Source organism: Pungitius pungitius, chromosome 10 (genome assembly GCF_949316345.1).
Source record: "Pungitius pungitius chromosome 10, fPunPun2.1, whole genome shotgun sequence".
Lineage (NCBI taxonomy): Eukaryota > Metazoa > Chordata > Actinopteri > Perciformes > Gasterosteidae > Pungitius > Pungitius pungitius.
This window is the reverse complement of record NC_084909.1, coordinates 12459959-12481609: the sequence shown is the minus strand read 5'-3', so window position 1 is coordinate 12481609 and position 21651 is coordinate 12459959. Positions and strand designations below refer to the sequence as shown.

At 42.4% G+C, this 21651-nt stretch overlaps 2 protein-coding genes across 2 annotated transcripts; both read left to right on the top strand.

The window, feature by feature from the left end:
• The first annotated feature begins 719 nt into the window (after window positions 1-719).
• il10rb (interleukin 10 receptor, beta) lies at window positions 720-7214 on the top strand. The gene is made up of 8 exons (XM_037488070.2): window positions 720-947; window positions 1847-1976; window positions 3251-3438; window positions 3775-3935; window positions 5324-5477; window positions 6108-6262; window positions 6494-6648; window positions 6784-7214. Exons 1-8 carry the CDS (start codon window positions 893-895, stop codon window positions 6983-6985), a joined length of 1200 nt encoding a protein of 399 aa, XP_037343967.1. The 5' UTR covers window positions 720-892; the 3' UTR covers window positions 6986-7214.
• Window positions 7215-13050: 5836 nt separating this feature from the next.
• Window positions 13051-20033, top strand: ifngr2 (interferon gamma receptor 2). The gene is made up of 7 exons (XM_037488072.2): window positions 13051-13257; window positions 13833-13953; window positions 14154-14314; window positions 15288-15433; window positions 17046-17187; window positions 17315-17466; window positions 18098-20033. The coding sequence occupies exons 1-7, from the start codon at window positions 13218-13220 to the stop codon at window positions 18203-18205; spliced, it is 870 nt and encodes a 289-aa protein (XP_037343969.1). The 5' UTR covers window positions 13051-13217; the 3' UTR covers window positions 18206-20033.
• Window positions 20034-21651: the final 1618 nt, after the last annotated feature.

The following is a 21651-nucleotide window of genomic DNA, read 5'->3' as shown; positions in this document are numbered from 1 at the left end:
AATGATAGCAGCAGCAGGTGTCAGCAGGGCCATGCCAGGAGTCAGAACCAGGGTCCAGGCGGAACTACGATCTACGGAGAACAGCTAGGCGAAAAAGCACAAAAAACTCCCGGAAAGAAGCTGAATTAGTGATTAGTGCTTTAATAAAACGTGGATTATTGTAGGAGAGAGAGACAGGGGCTCGGTGAGACAAGGGCGTGTGGCGGACCCAAGTGCACCACAACGGCACGGAGTGTTTAGTCAAAGTTTTTATTGAACACAACTTCACAGCAGGCAATAGAACACGGTGAGATGCAGAGCAGAGTTCAGTCCTCAGGATCGTGGTAACGCTCAGAGTGGCCGGAGAGCGAATACCGGAACACAGGAACTGAAGCGCCGATCAGTCAGAGGAATCGCCGAGCAGCCCGGGGAGCAGGCAAACAGAAACCAGAGACGCTCACGTAGAACTCGTGCTCGGGGACATTAGGCTGAGGTGATTACCAGGACGGAGACAGGCGAACATGCACGGGGCAAAAAACGTCTCTGAAATATAAATAAACAAACCAACGACTTCCACACACTAAGACTTCACTCTCTATGTCGTCTTCGACAAAAAACGTTACTCCACCTATTGTTCTGGCGGTGAATTGCTTTGCAACACGCGCAACCCTTTTTGAACCATGGATTGAAACGATTCCGTCCATGCAGACACGGAAGTATGCCCCAGCCAAAACAGTCAGAAGCCAAAAGGGGGCAATAGTGAGCACCCAACCGTCTCAAGACCAAAAGAACAAGTCCGACCGGATAAAGCTCAGTTTTACTCCAGAGGCGGAGAGCTGACCCGAGACGAGCCTGTGCGCAGACTGTAATGACTGTACGGGAAAAACTGTCAAGACCTCGGGGGATTTGAACCATGTCGGCTGCTTTTTACGGCTTTCTTTTCTTCTTCTGCCTCCAAACCAGCGCTGGTAGGTTCTTAATCCTAACGTTCGTTGGTGTCTAACGTGTGTGTTAACGCTAACCTTAGCTGTTGTGTATATTGACTGTGTATGGCGGTAGCAAATTCTCACTGCGGTCAACGCGGCAGACACTCGGGTTTTAGTGCACGTGTATGCTATGTTTACGGTATTGAACAAGTAACTGGAATAAAAGATCATTAATCAAAGCGTCTGGACAATGACTGAAGTATGTGTGTTCTGAGCCATTCTGACTGCAGTTGTAAAAAATGAATACTTTTGGTGTACGAAGTTATATAATTATCCAAAGTGAAAGCCCTATATTAAAAAGACCATTCTCTTTAAATCTGCAATACAAATACTTTTCTCAATAATTCCAGACAGAGATCAATGTATTTGCAAGTTTAAAAAACACCATTTGAGCTGCTCGGGAGACGGACTCGAGAGTCCCGACTCACGGGGACGGGTGAACGGTCATTTCCGCAATTGGAACAGCAGCTGACTTGATGACGTCAGCTGGTCTTGCTAATACATTTTATTACAGTTCTAGACATGCCCCTCCCAGTTGATGCACCGCCCCTTCACGCACATCAGGGTCAAAAGTTTGTGAAAAAAAAGATCCGAAAGCAAAAAAAAAAAATCTGAATCTGCAAATATAAAATCTGCAACCAAAAATATGTCATGAATATCAAAAAATAAATACAAGGGAAGAATACATGAATGTATTTTTCAATGTTCAACAAAACTTTCAGGTTCACATTTGTTTTTCAAATGAACAACACTTTTGACCTGGATGTGGCTCCATACTGCTCTGGCCCTTAAACCATTAGGCTATTTAGTTAAAATATGATGAATTATGTTATTAAATACTGGTGTTGTGATACATGCTGTTGGTTGTTGACTTGTTGCAGTCAGAGCGGAGCTGAAACACCCAGAAAACTTGACCATGATTACTTTGAACACCAATTACACGCTGACCTGGGATTGGGATCAGAGTTCATCAGAAAGCGCCGCTGTCAACTTCACCACACAATACGTGGCGTAAGTATTACTCACTCACGTACATCTATACATATACATTAGGGTTGTCACCCCAATGTATGTATGTATGTATTGTGGCAACCAACGGGTGTGGGCAAAATGATTTCGCTCAGAGTCACGACTGGCTGCACAATAAAAGGGTATGGTTTATTTTAACGTCCAAACAAAAGAAAAAGGGAAAAGGGCAAAAACAGGTTCTTCCTCTTTTGAGGGATCAGGTCACTCGGTCCAACTCGGCTGTCCAGCCTTCGGTCTCCTCACTGCAGAAAACAGTTGGTCCTTTATAGTGTGGCCAACCTTCATCAGCCTCATGAGTCGCAGCTGAGCCGCTCGTTGTCTCCAGGGGGGCGGGGCGGGGCGGGGCGTTTCCCCTTTTGGTCACCTGACCTTGGTGCTGATCTCTGCTCCTGAGCCGTCTTCTGAGGTGCTGTCTAGGGCCCTGCGTGTGTGCGTGCGTGTGTGCGCGTGTGTGTGTGTGTGTGTGTGTGTGTGTGTGTGTGTGTGTGTGTGTGTGTGTGTAACCATATATACAGTTTATTCTGAAACAGAACTGACAGTGCAAAAAAAACTTCAGGAAGTGCACAAACAGGTTGCTCTCTGACCATAATAATAATATTTTATTATTCATTCATGAAATCTTTATCAAGTAGGTCATGTGTCCATTACATGTAATTTATCCAAAACAACTTACAATAAGTGCATTTCAACCATAGAGATACATTACATGTCATTTAGCTGACGCTTTTATCTAAAGCGACTTACAATAAGTGCAAAGACAGTCGTGATCTCTGATGAGCTGCAGTGGTCGATGTGCGATAGCAGGGAGACCTGCCAGGAGAGAGTTACAATCAAACATTCACTAGCAAAATGCCTTCTCGCGCGAGCTATTGGCTACTCTACAATAAGTATCCATCATGTCTCGTGACATTCGGGTCTGAGTTATTGCACGTAGCGTCTCATCTGGTGGGATGAGGTCTGAAAGAACCAAAGCCTTTACTGACTAAATGTGGATCGCAGCGTCTCATCCTTGTGTGGATGATGGATCATGTATTATCTTGATTGGCATTTGCTTTTTTGGAATTGCTTGTAAACAGATGGGAATCAAATTTACTAATTTCAGATATCTTTATGTATTTTGCCGAGTGGCACTTTTCGCCTTAAGTGCCTAGCCGGCAAAACAGTTCCTATTCCATTTTAAAATGAATTGAGGACATCTGGTTCAATACTATCTTATTTTGAGTTTTTGTCTTTAAGTTTTTGTCTTGTTCCCTCAGGAAGTTCAGACTGAGGTCTAAAAAAAGTCTGGTTTGGATCACTGCATGTGAGAAGACATCGCATAGGTCATGTGACCTTACAAAGTTCAGTCTGTACTTCCTGGGCATCTACGTACTTCGTGTGCAAGCCAACGTGAATGGGAATGTCTCCGCCTGGGTGCAGAAGGAATTCTGCCCTGATGAAGATGGTAAGAGTCAAGGAGAGAGCGAGTGGAGGGACAATGTTGATGCATGTATTAAACTTGTTTAATACTGTTAGGGGTTGGAAAATCAAAATTATTAATACATTATGATGTATATGCACAGTCTCCTTCATAGTTCAGTAAAGTTGGCAAGATGTTCACTGACTCAGATTTCTTATAAACCTTATTTTACCAATACGGACTGCTCTGCGAGCTCCAAATTCTCCCATTGGTGAAGACGTGTTATGATGCCCTCCCAAGCCAATAGTAATCAATTGAATCATTAAAATGTTTCCAAATGAAATGCCCTAATCTCTCCAAACACGTCTTTGCTCCTGGTAGCGGATTTGGGTCCTCCAAACAAAGTGGATCTGTCTCCTGCTGGAAGTGACCTGGACATTTTTATCTCTGATCCTGTGACCAGCACCAACAATTCCATGAAGGAAAATCATCCTGAGCTGTATTACCACATTGTTTACTGGGAACGCTCCGCAGGGCAACAGGTAGGAAACGCTGACCCACAACACGCCTCACTTTACACTCAATAAATAGGACTTTACACTCCATAAAGGCTGCGGATACCAATCCTCACACATCCACCTGGGGCCTTTTATAGCAGATCTCTTTAATATCAATTGATACTCTGACTGATCCACACAGACATGTTTTCCACTCCCCTATTTTGTCTTCAGTCCCTAAAGACACATGCTAGATCTCTGACACGCTTCTTTGTTTCTGTTCTGTAAATTCATTGTTTTTTTGTTTGTTCTGATCAGACCGGCATTTCCTGCCTGCATGGCAGGTGTCTCTCGCATAAGAGACCAGAAGTTATTTTATGGTGCCAGGATTTCCTGCCAACTGCTATTATATAAATGTCTCAGGAGGAAGATGCAAGTTGCTCGAGGGCATTCTGAAATAAACCGTGGCTCAGTGGCCGTGCAGCTCCTCAACAGTGTATAAATGCTTTAGAGAGGTCAGGAGAGAAAGAGAAATCCTTAGTTTCCAAGTAATTAGAATGTGTCAATAATTATAATCCAGCAATATAGATTTACCATAGGTATATCATTTGAAGTTGACCTTTGTGCATATGAAGTATGTTTATGGTACCTACAATATATTTTGCGTCCTTTGCCTGACTCAGAGGAGGAGCAGTGTTTCCCCTACCACTATAACAGTGGGGTGATATTGTGTGAAGATTACCCTCTGTTGCTGGCTTTATGTATAATAATAATAATAATACAAATAAAGATCTACACTTTATAATCACTTAGAAATGTTGGAATGCTGTTTTAGAACTATTTCTTTTCAAATGCCAAAGAGAAACCTGGCACTATTGTGGTTCCTAGAACAGTTTTTGAGCCAGTGCTCTCGCAGCACAAGAAAACTGGGAGTTGCATCTCATTTTTTTTAAAACCTGTTCGTTTAAACCAAAGATGACCTGTTAGGGAGTCCACAGAACTACACCACTCCATATGTAACTGCAGATTCTTCAGCCAACTCTGAATGTCAAATGGTCTTTGCTTCCTGTCATGAGCTTTGCACACTTCTCAATTATTCATCAATAATAGAAATCTGATCTTCAAATGCACGCCGTATCGTCCGCGCGTGCCTCCCCATCCGCCGACAAAACAAAATATCACTCCAAGGTTTTTTGAAAAGTTGAAAAACCTGGTGTTTGGTTTGAGTTCATCCAAGTGAGTGCAATAATGATCATTCATCACCACTGTGAGTTAGTCAGTCTTAATCAAATATTCAGAAGTTCTAAGTGAAATGAATGTGGTTGAATGGCGTCTTTGCTTTTATTTCCACCACATCCTCAGTCATCCCATCACAGATCCAGACGTGTGCTCGTTGACAAATGAAAGTCTGACCGCTCCTATCTGTCCTTCAGGCTGTAGGAACCCAAACGTTGGATAGCAGTGCCAACATAGTGACTTTGCCAAACCTGAGGCCCTGGACATGGTACTGTGTAAGAGTCCAGTCATGCTACGACTTTTACAACAAGAAGAGCATTTTCAGCTCGCCACACTGTATGCAGACCGAAGGTAGCTACCGTCTGCTGGGAACATTCTATAAAGTACACGTTACAAAGGCAGGGTATTAACTCATGGGTCATATTGCCTTGGTATAATTATTAAGACATGACAGACCATGAATTTCAGGAGACCAAAATAGGGATGTTCTAAGAATCCCAAGGCGACGCTAAAGTTGTGAAAATGTGATGATGATACAGCTACCAGATTTCCAGGCTCGATATAATGTCTTTGTGGGGACAACAGAAGACCTCCCTGAGAACACCATGACCCGCTGTATAGGAAAAGCGCTAGTCGTGTTAGCTTTTAGTAGTTTATTCCTTAAACTACCTGACGCATCTATGAGCACAGTCTTGTTAACTACGCTTTATGCACGTTATCATTGAGACGACAGCATACTAAAAACAGGGTCATTATGTTATGAACAACAAGTTTGCAGTTCAGCAAGGCATCTTATCCAGGAGGGGTAAGATAACCCTTTATGTGTTTTAAGTACAGTAAATGAATGAAATATTATATATTCAGAATTGTTAAATAATTGAGACCATAGACTGTAGCATTACAACTGTGTGTGCGTGTGTGTTTTAACAGATTCAACTATACTGCAAACTAACATCATATATGTACGTGTGTCACTAACAGGTGCCACTCCGTGGTGGCAAATCTTAGTGTACTTCCTGCTCTCCCTTGGGACCGTCTTCTTGGTCATGTTGCTATCACTCTCCAGCGGTTTTTGGTGCTACAAGACTCTTAAGGAAACGTGGTTCCCATCTGTCCTCCTGCCTACACCATTCCAGGTACATAGCTTCAGTCATTGCGGCCTTGGCTGTGTGCACATAGCAGGCCAATCTAGTTTGTTTACCTTTGTGATATTAAAAGTAAATGATAAAATTATCATTAAATATCTGCGGACTAAGTGAGTAAATCGTTTGCATTTCAGCATTGGTTCTTACCATTTATCCCACTAAAATTGATTGATTCCAACAGAGCGTCTCAGGTCAATGTCTCTTCTCTGCTCCTCCCTCCAGTATCTCCGTGACGACATTCCTCGGCTCCTCTCCCCGCAATCAGACTCCGAGCTGTTGTGTGATAAGGTGACTATTGAACCACCATTCCTGAACATCCACGTTCTTCCCCCTGAGGCTGTCCCAGCACCCCTCTCAGGCCTGCAGCCAGACAGCAGGTCAGTTAATCTCTGACACTCATGTGTTATATTCATTTAGTAAGAAGTGTGTGTGTGTGTGTGTGTGTGTGTGCGCCAGCCTCACCCCACGCAAGTGAATGAATGAATTAATAAATGTACCTTCTCCTGTGTCAGACATAGTCGTCAGGACAGCAGTGGCAGTGGAGACTCGGGAGTGTACTCCACAGGGGGCAGCTCCAGCCTGCGGCAGCCCAACAGCATCCATTCCTCCACGTTAGCCAAAGTCTTTGACTTAGTGCATGTGAAGATGGAGGACATGGCTCCAGCACTCAAGGCTCAACATGTGAACGAGGACGTTGTAGACATGTGCGTCTGAAGGAAAGCATGCAAAAAGATTTGTTGAGCAGAGCAGGAAGTGAGAAGGACTGAGGTTTGTGGTAATATGTGCAGCGTGCCTTTTCTCCAGCCTCACTGTGAAACAAAAAAAGGACCTTTACCAGCACGAGATGATGTGTCATAGACACAGCCACACCCAGAAGACTGATCCGCTGTGATGTAATCCAATGTTTTCATCTCGCTACTGAAATTCTCTGGTTCTTTGCTGATTTTGTTTGGTATGTTTTTTTTACCTCGTCTCCACAAGCCACTGTGTAAACCTTCACGTTGCAAGCTGTTGACCACTTCCTCTACTCTGACTGAGTATGGATTAGAAGATTGCAGTGAATTTGTGTTGCAGTCTGCATTAATCATGACTTTTATCTCTTTGGTACCTGTTACACAGATTGAGTATATTAACTGGGGAAAGTTCACTGTGGCATCCCAGCTCTTAGCTATTTAGCCTGGCCGAGATGATATCACACTGCCTGACAAAATAATAGAAGCATGTAGGACAATTACAAGTCAACAGCTCCAGTGGCGCTGCTGGCTATTTGAGGGTTAAACCTATTAATGTAACGATATTGAATCGTTCAGTCCTATAAAAGAACCACAGAATTTTATTTAAACAGGCTTTTTGTATTTCTGTTTCTCATCTAGAGACCCACATACAACTCTTTGGTTTAGTTTGTGCATCTCTCGTGGGTCTTTCTAAGAGAAGCTTGTCTTTATTTTAACAAGCTTTTAAATGCATTATTTTTGTGCCATTTATGATTCTTGTAGAATCTTTGCACCATGTTGTTTTTTAGCCCTCAACACAAGTAGATTTTCTTTATTTGTTTGGCAGATGTATTATTTCAACCTCCTGTATCTTTCATGTTTATTCCTTGGTTTTGAGAAAGAAACCTGACTTTGCATCTACACATTCAGAATTCTCCTTTATGTTCACATCTATGTCTTGTTGAGGGCTGCTGGCGGTCAGGATGGGTTAAATGCAGACGTTGTATTTCTTTATTTACCTCGATGGATATCAGTGTTTAGTTTTTCAAGGCAGTCAGAAGCTAGGCAAATCTGTGAGCTCAACTTTGATTTATTTTCCCAAAGCTTGATCCAGTGCCTTAACATACATATAGTACATAATCATACAGTTAAACAATGTATTTGTGACTTAAGTGGTAATGTTAGTGTACGTGTCGTCCAACTATTGCATCTAAAGCATCCGTGTCAATCATGTAAATGTAATAAATAGTTAGTAGGTACTCACTATTTTATAGGATGTACCATGTCTTTTTTTTTCAAGGGCGTTCTCAACAACATAAGCTTTAAAATGTTCATAGATAGAAAAGTATTAGTGTCAGTGATAATAGTAGTCCTACAACACATTCACATAGTATTATGAACATTTACACTCACCTAAATGATTATTAGGAACACCATACTAATACTGTGTTTGACCCCCCAGAACTGCCTAATTCTATGTGGCATTGATGCAACACTGTGCTGAAAGCATTATTTAGAAATGTTGGCCCTGATTGATAGGATAGCATCTTGCAGTTGATGGAGATTTGTGGGATGCACATCCAGGGCACGAAGCTCCCGTTCCACCACATCCCAAAGATGCTCGATTGGGTTGAGATCTGGTGACTGTGGGGGCCATTTTAGTACAGTGAACTCATTGTCAAGAAGCCAATTCGAAATGATTCGAGCTTTGGGACATGGTGCATTATCCTGCTGGAAGTAGCCATCAGAGGATGAGTACATGGTGGCCATAAAGGGATGGACATGGTCAGGTGCAATGCTCAGGTAGGCCATGGCATTTAAACAATGCCCAATTGGCACTAAGGGGCCTAAACTGTGCCAAGAAAACATCCCCCACACCATTACACCACCAGCCTGCACAGTGGTAACAAGGCATGATGGATCCATGTTCTCATTCTGTTTACGCTAAATTCTGACTGTACCATCTGCATGTCTACAGATACAGATCTATACAACATATCGAGACTCATCAGACCAGGCAACATTTTTCCAGTCTTCAACTGTCCAATTTTGGTGAGCTCTTGCAAATTGTAGCCTCTTTTTCCTATTTGTAGTGGAGATGAGTGGTATCTGGTGGGGTCTTCTACTGTTGTAGCCCACCCGCCACAAGGTTTTGCGTGTTGTGGCTTCACAAATGCTTTGCTGCATACCTCGGTTGTAACGAGTGGTTATTTCACTCAAAGTTGCTCTTCTATCAGCTTGAATCAGCCGGCCCATTCTTCTCTGACCTCTAGCATCAACAAGGCATTTTCGCCCACAGGACTGCCGCATACTGGATGTTTTTCCCTTTTCACACCGTTCTTTGTAAACCCTAGAAATGGTTGTGCATGAAAATCCCTGTAACTTAGCAGATTGTGAAATACTCAGACCGGCCCGTCTGGCACCAACAACCATGCCACGCTCAAAATTGCTTAAATCACCTTTCTTTCCCATTCTGACATTCAGTTTGGAGTTCAAGGAGATTGTTTTGACCAGGACCACACCTCTAAATGCATTGAAGCAACTGCCATGTGATTAGTTGATTAGATAATTGCATTAATGAGAAATTGAACATGTCAGGTGTCGAGGGCGCAGGTTGAAGGCAGGCAGGACTCAAATGCAGGATTCAGATTTCCAAAATGTGCTCTTTATTTTGCACCAAAATGAACACGAGCCAAAAGAACGTGCACCAACAATGACTGACATTAGACAATGACGCGACAAAGGACAACTGGCACACAGGGCTTAAATACACAAGGGAGGTGCAGGTGATTGGACACAGGTGGAAACAATCAAGCAATCACAAGACAAGGCAGGAAGTGAAGTTAACCCAGGACCACAAGGAACATGAAACTTCAAACTAAAACAGGAAGAGAGACCAAACCGTGACAGAACAAGTGTTACTAATAATCATTTAGGTGAGTGTATAGACACAAATTGCAGTTAATCAAAGTTTTGATGTCTTCAAGACAATCTTGAGGTCTAACAAGCTGGTCGGTGTCTTCTGGCTTGATTGACAGATATAGTTGAGTATTGTCTGCATAACAATGGATGTTTATGCTGTGTTTTCTGATAACATCTCTCAAAGGAAGCATATACATGGTAAATAAAATAGGTTCAAGCAAAGTGTGGGACTCCGTGACTAACATTGGTGGTCTTCGAGGATTCACCGTTTACAGGCAATAACTGTCATCGATCCGATAGATAGGATTTAAACCAGCTGAGAGCAGTTCCTTTAATACCAATCAAATGTTCTAGTCCCTGCAGCAGGATACAATGATTGATAGTGCCACATTTGACACAGAGGTCCAGCAAGACAAGAAAAGAGATGAGTCCTTGGTCCAATGCAAGTAGAAGATCATTCGTCATCCTGAGTGGAAATCCCCAAACAAAGCATTGTTTTGTAGAAAGTCACATACTTGACTTGCCAAAGATTTCTCAAGGATCTTAGAGAGGAAGGGAAGATTAGAGATAGTTCTGTAGTTCGCCAACACCTCTGGACCAAGAGTAAGTTTTTTTAAGAGGTTTAATTACAGCTACCTTGAAGGACTGTGGTTCATGTCCTGTCAACAAAGGAAGATTCATAATATCCAGTAAGTGCTAACTAAAGGAAAAACTTCCTTAAGCATCTTAGTCGAAATTGGATCTAAGAGACAGGTCGAAGATTTAGACTTGTGCATTAAAACTAACAATGTTTTAATTAAAGGACAACAGGAGACTGTCATCGAGACTCTAAACCGGCAGCACATCAGCTTCAAAGAATCTCTCTGAACTCTGAATTGTAATAATAAATAAATTCCACAAATTAATTATTGTATATTTCTCTGTACAATATTTAATGTCTGGTCATCTGCTTGCATATGATGTATATGCTTGAAATATATTTATTTCGTTGCTTGAAAATGTAAATCTAACTGTAGCAGCATTGATCCCTGTATCATAGATATTAAATACTATGGCCTTAATCACTAAAGATGTCACCTAGCTTATGGTATATAGCCTCATTGATAACTATATTATATACATAAAACACAATGAGGTTAATCACTATTAATATAGAGACATAGAAGAGGTTCAGGTACATTTTTGATTTAATTTATAGTGATGTTTGTGCATTTAACCTGTACAACGACCACCACACTGATTATCGGCCTCTTGATGTTTAACTAACAAGAAGACAAACGGTAGGTGTGTAAGTGGAATGTGTTACTATACAGTAAAATATTAAAGTAAAGTATTATATTGGATCTATGTTGGCGTGACGCCCCCTTTATTTTCCTGCTTATATTGACGTCATGTTTTCCAACAGGTGATTACCGAGATGAGCTGATTAGGCACTTGTGCACAGTTTTTCTACCGTGTGACGGAATGGTTTATTTTGTGTATTTAACGTCAGTCAACGTTTTTAATGCGTAAATAAACTCCAAACGAAACAAACGTAAGATCTCCTGTCATTCGCGTCAAGAAAAGGAATTCAATGTGCCTACAGCTCAATAGCGGCTTAGAATTGCATGACAACGAAGGAACGCCGCTACACTGTATCTAACCTCCTCTTACTTTATAAAACTTTTATAAAGCTAATGCAGTGATGTAACAATAGCCCTGAATTCAATCTTCACCTCAGTAACGTATGTGTTTCTTCCATCCAATATGAACAAAAATAAGATATATACTTGTCAGTGTAATCCAGTAAAATTCAGCAGCACCACAAACTACAGTTGCTCCTCTTCATCTTCTTTAGAAATATGTTTGACTGCATAACAACTCTGATCTGATCCATTGAAATATTTTGCCTAGTAATTTTATGTCTGTTCACATGAAGCCCCACTTTCTACGTCGTGCATGTAACATTAGATCATCTAGACTCTGTGTGACAAACAGTGACACTGTGTGAAAAAACGAGGCAATTGTGATTAATGCGTTTGGTCCATCTCAAATCCTGCAGGCAGAACACTTGCACGATGAGGAACCTGACAGTGCTGATCCAGCCCCTGGGTCACTGTAGCAGAGGGGCCATGCCATGAAGGTCTTGCTGCAGTCTCGTCGATTCCTCTTCTTTTGGACGGGATATCTACATGCATGTCATTCAACTGGCCTCAGTTTTTTCCATTCGACATACTTGCACGTCTTGTTGGTTGATCCTAAAACAAGTATGCACATATTATCATCAAGGGAAAATCTAGACTAATTAAACATTTAACTTGCTCATTGACATGAGTGCATGCCTGGCCGTTTCAGTTTGCACTGAGGATCTCTCCATCACCTGACTCTGTCCCTGCCTTTGTCCACAAGGTTCTTCAGGTGTGGCCCTTGATATCAGGGACAGGAGATGTCGTTCATGTGCATCATACTAGACTAGGGATTTTAGACGTATGGACATGGTAAAAGGACGTTACAGTGTACTGGACAGTCTTTATTGAAATAAATTAAGCTATTACCTGAGGTAGTATTGGTGATAATATCAATAAGTTTTATCATGTAATCAAAAAGAACAAGAAACGATTAATAACTTTTGCCTCACCACCTACATGATACCACTGACTTAGCTAACACATCTGTGTAGTTAGTAGTGAGTACTCCTTGGAGACACAACATGAGCCCACATGAAAGCGGGGCTTCATGTCAACACAGCATCCCTCCATCTTTAATAAAATGCTCTGCGACACATGAAAAAAGTGCTGCTACATTTAAAATAATTTTGACAAAATACAAAGTCAACTTACCTCCGTGTCGCTTCTCACAGTCGCCTCCCTTTGCTGGAAGCAGACACCGAGCGCCCAGTTGATGCAATGCAAGAAATTTGCTCTCGAAACATTTTTGCATAATATTTATCCATTTTAGTTATATGGCTCCATCTTGTGGAACAACAGAACAATTAAAATAAATAGGAAAACGATTTATTCAAAGTCATTACCTGGTGCATAAATACATGTACATAGGCGAGGATCAGGTGACCCGTCAGCAAATTGTATAGTAAAAGAAATGTTCTTCTTGTTCTTCTTATTCAACAGGTAATAGAGGTAACGTTTCCTTTAAGGGGCGTTGCCGGAAGTCAAAGAAGCAGAAGAGTCGTCATGAATTCTTGGCCTTTCGTCTATCCCGTTTTGAGGAAGCGTCTCGCGGGCCTTGAAGTTGTTAGCAGACACAATATGGCTCTTAAAAAGTGGGCATTATGTTCGGGAACTCGTCGCTCTCTGTGAAATGACGCGGTCACAATGTTCTTCTATGTCCTGTGTGTTCTACTCGCAGTCCAAGGTAACGCTTATGGTAACATCTACTTAAGAATTGAACATACTAATCTATCTATCGGCCTATCATGTACTTTTAATGACTTTGCCATCAATTCTCTCAAAAACTGCACAGTAATATTTTATTTTTAGTAAACATCGACATGGAGGAGGTCTTCCAGAAAAGGGATCAGTGTTACCATTTATGGATCTGGTTTAAAGACAGTTCAAAGATTTGGAAATTACACTTCAAAGAAAAAGGGATAGGCGATTATGCCGATTCAAGCCCTTTTACCGTAACGCCCCAATAGAGGTGCCTAGAGGTGCAAAAATGCGGCCCACATGACCGCAGTCCTAAACGTATGCTTTGCTTTCAGAGGAGTACTACGTCACGACTCAAGCCTAAATGTGTATTGACTCCCCATACAGAACGGAAACCTTGCTGCATACCATTGCATGTGATTTCTTATTATCCCCTGGTGCCTAAACCTGGTGTTTTCCTTGAAATGTCGGGGTGCAAGTGTTTGCCCAGAGACTGGGCAGATGACCCATTGAACCCAATATCTGTAGTGCGGAACGTCATCTTCTCATTATCTGTCTCAGCACTGTCCGACGTGCCACCAGCATCGCCACAGGACGTCCATGTGGACAACTGGCAGCTGACATGGCGCCCTGTCCCCGAGGAGGAAAAGGTCACCTACATGGTCACCTACACCTACAGCAGGTGAGGTGTGATTGTGCCGATGCCTCTGCAATGTGTCAGTCTGCAACCCGTACCTGACACACGTCTGGCCATTACTGTACATATATATAATGGTATCAAACAGTATTTTCAATTTTTACTGTTTGAAATATGATACAAGCTGTAAGTAAAGATTTCAGGATTCTGGACTGATTGTTGTTCTTTGTCCTCATCTTTGACAGTGATGAATGGAAGAGTGTACCAGCATGTGCCAATATATCTTCGAATTCCTGCAATGTTATTTCCACCAAAGCGGAGGGCGAGCATAGATGTGTTATGCTACGTGTGCGAGCAGAGAGACGCGGTCTGACCTCGACACCGGTCAAAGCTTGTAGCCAACATGGTATGAACACACAACATGACACAGCATAAATAATATGAATAATTATGTTATGTTCTAAAAATAGAATAATGTTCTTAAATAGGTACAAGATTTCCCTTTACAAATATACTTAAAGAAATGCTGCAAGTTAAAATCCCCATCTATTTATGACACTGCATGAATAATTATAATTATAACCATGGGTTTCATACAAAATGACATTAAACAGAGCATTAAGTATGCAGTGTAATAACTACATCTCTGACGTTTATTACAAACTAACTCAGTTATTATTATTTAAAGTACATGAGCGAGCTGACCGCACCAAGATGGCCACCATGTGCGGACGTTCTATACTCTGCCGTAAAACATTCAGCCTTTATATATATCTATGGTTGTAACACTCAGGAAATGAGTGATTTCACTCACACCTAACCAACCAGATGGTATGTTACACTAAAACAGCTGAGGAGCTTCACTGGAAAAGGGATTGGATTAACCATCTGTCAATCAAACTCACTGAAGTCAGTCAGGAAAAGAGAGAGTCTTTGGTGTCATTCTTTGCTCTTTCAGGGAAGCATTCCTCTCCAGTTCGGATAGAACTGATGCTATTGCAGCAGCTATGCTAACCTCCTCAGGAACCGCCATCGTCTAGAAGCAACAGTTTCCTCTGTGTTTATCATATACACATAAGACCTGCCCCTTGCTGCCTGTGGCTTCTTTATTTGAATCCTTATGATGGATTTTGTGTGCAATGTGATACTGTAACAGATGCTGGATTCAAAGATCAGAACCAAGTCAGTCGTTGCTTTGGCAGAAATACAACTTGTCAAGATGTCAACCTAGCTACTTCTCTGTCATGGTGTTTATTACATGGAGGCTGAACCAATTTTATTACAATCAATGTTTTATTCGAGGGGTGTCACACCTTCAGCATTGACCTATGACCGGTGGGTTAGATCTCTCCTGACTGTCCACACTCCTATCTGTTCAGGTGACTCGTGTAGCCCAGACTTCCGTCTGACTGCAGGGCCGAATTCCCTCGCTGTACATTTGAGCAGGAACCACAGTTTGCCTCGGGAACATGGAGAACACCTAAAACACCGTGTTTGTTATGGCAAGGAGGGAGAGCCCATGCAGGTGAGAGGAGCCATGACTGTTTAGACAATACACACAGGCTGCTAACTATTCTTACTGTCTGCAAACCACAGAACTGTTGATCAGAGGCAACATGAGAGGAAGGACAGGCTGAGTACATGCGGGTTAAACTGCTGTTCAGTTCCCTCCTGCTCTCCATGATCACCTCCATGTGGACTGTGTTTTATAAACTCATGCAGTCACAGTCAATGAGATTCTTGTTCTTTTGGTGACTAATCTCTACTTCATACTTGAATTCTGTCTATTATTAGGCCAAAATGTGAAAAGAAATGTGCATTACAATCAATCTGGCTTTGTGTGGAACAACCCCGCCTCCCCCTCTCCTAAAGTTGGCATCATTTAAACTCCTTGTGTCCCAGCAGGCACTGGTTTGCGTAGCTTCAGCAGATAGATGACAACATGTCTGCTCTCAACATTTTCCTCTGACAAAGCTACAAGATGCATCCTGTCTTTTCTAATTGCCAACATTGGATGGAAAGATCTTCAAAACATCCATTTTCCATAGCATCAATAACACTGCGAGTGGATTCATATTTTATTTTGTACACTTAAAGCAGTATAACTAATTGCAGAAGGTCTACTAAACGTTTTACTGGCACCTCTTCGAGAGGATTCCTTCACATTAACTGGGATATTTACTTTTAAACATGGGAAGCTTTGACATAGCAACAAAAAAATGAATAAACAGCAAATAAAGCACATATTCTCACTCGTTGGTTCACAAGTCAGCTAAATTTAATATTAGTGCTGCGCAACAATACACATTTTTAATCGCATGATTTGTATTGTTATCCGCAAAATTCAGTTTATTTTAAGTATATGAAAAAGAAGAACATATAGTCTGCAAACACTTAACACAAATATGTATTCCCATGCCACTGCCAGGGCATTAACGTTCTATGTAGGGCAGGGGTGTCAAACTCATTTCAGATTCAGGCCAGATACTGCTCACTTCAACAGAAGCCGATGGGGGGGGGGTGATGCTCAGGCCGCGGGTTTGACATATGTGATCTGGATGATTTTTGCCATGTATGTAATCCTTGGAACCTATAGATTTGAGCCATCTCCATGAGATTGACAGCACTGTTAGCCAACCAGCATCGGTAGAGAAACAGTACAGTTTTGATGGGGAAGGTCGGGCTGGCGAACGATAGTCTGATGCGTAACCTTTTGAACCTTCCACTTAAGAATAAAAGCTTTTAGAAGCGGAGAGGGGTGGGCTGCATATCATTTGAACTGAATATCCAAATGTCTTCTTTCTGTAGAGAGGTTGTTTGTGTCTTTAAGTATCGCTGAGCTACGTTGTCGCCAAAGATGGACTACATGTGTTGTTACAGTGCTGAGTCATGCGGACGATATAAACAACCAGGTTTAAAGTATTACTTTCAAACGAGGATCCAACGTAAAGGATTTATGCTAACATGATCATTATTTGTCGTGAATGATATGTCATTATTTTCAACCACACACTATCCAATTCTGTGACGATCTGTGCGTTTGTCATAATCAACACAATTGTACCTGTTTGTTACTAGTAGCGAGTGTAAAAAGGCTATTTGTTAGATGAATGGTTAATATTGTCCATCTCCAACAGAAATATGCTGATGTTCTGTCCTCGGTGACCATCCCTGACCTGCAGGAGGGACAGCGTTATTGCGCACAGGTGCAGTACATCCACTTTGATTCGCCCCTTGGACCGGCCACATGTACTCGGTGTGAGGTCATCCCTAAGTCAAGTAAGACCCTGCTTTCAGCCACGCCAATAAATGTTATAGAGAAATGAAAATGTTCAACACAACAAATAGGGCAGACATTAAACAACTAAACAAATATCTTGTGTGTCCGTGCGTGTGCTTTTCCAAGGAAAATACTCCAAACAATTAGAGGTAATATTTGCTGTGGTGCTTCCCGTCGTCGCCCTGCTCGTTCTGCTACCCGGGATCGCATACTTCTTCATCTTCCAGCGAGAGAGAATAAAGCAGTGGCTGCGCCCTCCATACCAGATTCCAAGCAGCGTAAGCACATTACCCACACAGGCCTGCAGACAATCTTAACTTTTCGAGGGTATCTAGAACTCTTGATTACGGTCTTCTGACCCAACTGCACTGAATGATTTCATCTATAATCCAATCACAGTGCTCCGCATCATCTAAAGTTGTATGCATCTCTCGGCCTGCCTAAATGTCCATTACATTACAAGTAATTTAGCTGACGCTTTTATCCAAAGCGACTTACAATAAGTGCATTTCCACATAGAGATACAAACTCAGAAGAACAAGTAACAAGAAAGTACAATTTTCATCAAATAAGCAGTTTCAAAACATGTTATAGAAGGGTGCCATTATAAGTACAATTTAATTGCTACGATTTGTCCACACTCACTAACATTGACTACTTGCGTTGACTCAAGTTAGCATCAACTTGACTTCCACGGATTTCGTCATGATTTTGACATTTTTCAGCTGTAGTTATGGAACAGGCCTTAAAACCCACTGTATGTACACTGCGTATGAGACCGCCCGGATGTGGTCAATGCAAACACAGGAGATCAGCCTCACAATCACATGGAGGGGTTCACAATGCGCACAATGCCTACGTTGTCTTCAAGGTAACAGTTTTCTAAGAAATGTTTCTGTTCTCCTCTAGTTTCTTGAACCATTTGGTGAGAACTACATTCCCATCTCCAACAGAAGCCACTCAGAGGAACACTGCCATGTCATTTGTGCCATTTCCCCAGAGGATCTTAGAGAATGAAAGCAGCCGCCCTCCAGCTGCTTCTGCACTACACCACCTGTCTGTGGCCTTGGTACACATTGCGACTTACTACATGTAGGTGACCTAAACTCAATTGCTGTTATGAGACAGAGAACCACTCACCAGAGTACAAAGTACAAACAGAACGACTATTCATCTCTGAAATAATTCTGTGACAGAGTGAATGAGGACAGCCACACAGACATAAATCAGCATTCTAAATAGAATCAATATGCAGATGCCAATCAGGAACCTGTCTTTGAGCCCAGAAAAAGACCACACGGTTTACTGTCTTTTTTTTCTTCATGTAGCCTACTTTAAAGCATATTGCATCCATTGCTATTCACTTTCAATTCATATTTCAGCAATACAGACATTGATGAACCAGAATACATTGCTAGGATTAACCAGGATCTGTTTGATATTGTCATGAAATGTCTGTGAGCTCACTGAGGGAAACAATAAATGAATCTTTTATGACAACAACAAAATGTACATAACGGGTACATTTCATATTTCTTAGTTAGAAAAGGCTGCAAATTGTCTATCTTGCTAAATTTGTCAAAGGTTGTTCAGGGGAGTTTTTTTGTACCGATGTACCGATGTGGGGGTTCTGGCACACATGGTGTTGCATGTATGCAATGCTCCTTGAAAGTATGTGAACCCCTTGAGCAGTTTAGAGTTTCCTCTTGTTATACCATGATTTTCCTGTTTTATCATCAACAGTTTTACAGATATGAAATATCAGCCGTAGATTTTAAATTGCATGAACTATTTTAGCGTAAGTCGTGTGAGTAGCCAAAAAATACATGAAACATGGAATAGGCAAAAATAAATGAACCTGCATTGATAAAGTCAAGTAGGTAACACATCTGGGGGCTTAATTGGTCAATTAAGCAAACCAATCCAATGAGGCATCTCATTGGGGGAAAAAGGGGCGGCCACCCAAATTCAAAGAGAGAAAACCAAACACATTGCTGTAGTGCCAAGGTGTACCCTCACAGATCCTCAATGCTGAGAGGAAAGGAGATATGTGAGGACATCAGGAAGAAGGTACCGACTGCCCATCAGTCTGGGGAAAGCTAGAAGACCGTCTCCAAAAGATTGCAGCTCCATCCATCCACTGTAAGACAAATCATTTGCAAATGGAGGGAGACCAACATGACCGCAATTCTGTGTTGAAGTGGACTCCCATCAAGACCAAGAAGCACCAGAATAATAATAAATCAGGTAAAAGCCAACCTCTGACTTCGAAAGAGCTGCAAACATCTCTGGCAGCATGTGTGCTAAATGTACCTGCAAAAGTTGATTAGACATAATATTAATGGAAGGGTTGCTAGGAGGAAGCCGCTGTTCTCCAGAAAAAAAGAAGTTGCCCATTTCAACTTTGCCAGAGAGCACTTGGATTGGGCTAGTCAAAGGCCGCACCTCGATCCAATAGAGATGTTGTGGATAGACCTGAGGCGGGCGGCAAATGCGAGATGTCCCACCAACCTGTCTCAAACTGGCTGAGTTCTGGAAGGCAGAACTTCCCAACAGCAAGAGACAGTCAGTGGGGACAGGAGACGTTTGGATTGGATGGACTAAAATGGTTCACATACTTTCACACATATCACATTTTCAGCTGTTTGAGATAAACCATTTGTTGTGTCCATTATTTAAAAAGTATGCTTTACAAATTGGTGTTTGGATATACATTTTAATATGGTTATTTTGTGATTTGGACTCATACACCACCATTTTTTGCTTTGTAGGCTGTGTAACATGTACTACTACTAAATGCTCAGTTTTGTGATGTTTGGTTTGCCATGGTTTATATAATTATAAACTACATTATAAAATGTGTGGGTTGTCCTGTATTTGAATACTGCAATACTTATCCGCAATATTTATCATACATATCACAAGGGAATGCTGACATTAAATAAAGAGATTAGAGTTATCAATCTGAATTGTCGACTGCAGGAATGACAGAAACTTGAATTAAATTGTAATAGGTGTAGAAGGACAGCTACTGGTAAGTTCCATGTATGCAGGACAAAGCTCCTGTTGACTTCTCAGAGCAGAAGGGGTGTGTTAGGTTTGTAAGAGGGGGGGATCCAGTTGCAGATGACCGCTGAGCAGAGGTGTCAAGTAATGAAGTACAAATACTTCGTTACTGTACTTAAGTAGAAATTTTGGGTATTGTGGCAAACCAGGGGGAGGAACCAAGCACCTGGGGCGGAGCTCCAAGCTCCGGTTGGGGGAGGTAATAAGGGGGATTTATTATCCTGTGCAGGTTGCTCCAGCCACTAGGAACATGGCACTGGTCACACCTGCGGCTGTTAATCTGTTAATCAGAGCAGTCCCTAGAAAAGGGGGGGAGATCGAGACCGATGGAAGGAGAGACCGGGAAGCCCAGACACCTGAGAGGAGGTAATAATAAGGACTCACCGCTCTCCTCTGCTCTGCCCCTAACAGGATGAGGAAGCTGGCGCCACGTTGGAGAAGACGTGGGGACGCTAGTGATTTCTGTTGGAAGTCTGTTGGAAGAGCTGGAGTTTTGACCTTTGTTATTAAAAGGACCCTTTTTGTTTGCAATTACTGTCTCTGAGCCTCTTGTTTTACGTCAGAATCTGGCCTCACTCCCCCTGGGTTACCACATTTTGGTGGAGAATGCGGGCATGACTGTCTGTCGCTAAGGATTCAGGCTAAAATAGGTACTCCGAGAGAGACACTGAGAACCACCCAAACCCAGCAAACCCAGGCTTAGTGGAAAATCTGCTGGTACTAGTGCTGATTGGGCGTGACTGCCCGATATTCTGGCGTTTGTGGGCATACAGGACTGCTGGCTACCGAAGAAACTGTCCCACCAAGAAACCTTGTAGGGACCAGAAAGTCAAGGTGGCACATGCCTGTGCAGCCCCATCTAGCCCAACCACGTCGTCTGGAGAAGGGACAGAGGAGGAGGCCCTGGCCCCAGCGGAAGCCCCAGCGGAGGCCCCGACAAGGAAGGATCCCCGACTAACTGAAGAGTCTTCGAAAGAGGCTTTTTTGGAGTTCCCACTGTTTGGGACGGCCCAGTGGGGGGACCCTAACCTGGAATAAGCGCGACAGAACCTGGCTGTGGTCGAGGGGGAACCGGTGGAAGTGGTAAGTGTTAGCACCTTTCCACATTTTGCAAGAAAGAATGGCCTCTTGTATAGGGTGGCAAAGCTGGAGGAACTGGTGGTGGAACAATTGCTAGTCCCCAAGCGCTATATTAACAAAGTGTTGTACCTAGCCCACTCCCACCCGATGGGAGCTCAGTTAGGGGTAGAGAAAACCTACAACCGAGTCCGGGCGCGCTTCTACTGGCCGGGGGTAAAGAAGGCGGTTCAGGATTATTGCAAAATCTGCCCACAATGCCATAAGACGGCGCCGAAGGTAAACTACCAGAATCCCCTAATACCGCTACCAATAATCGA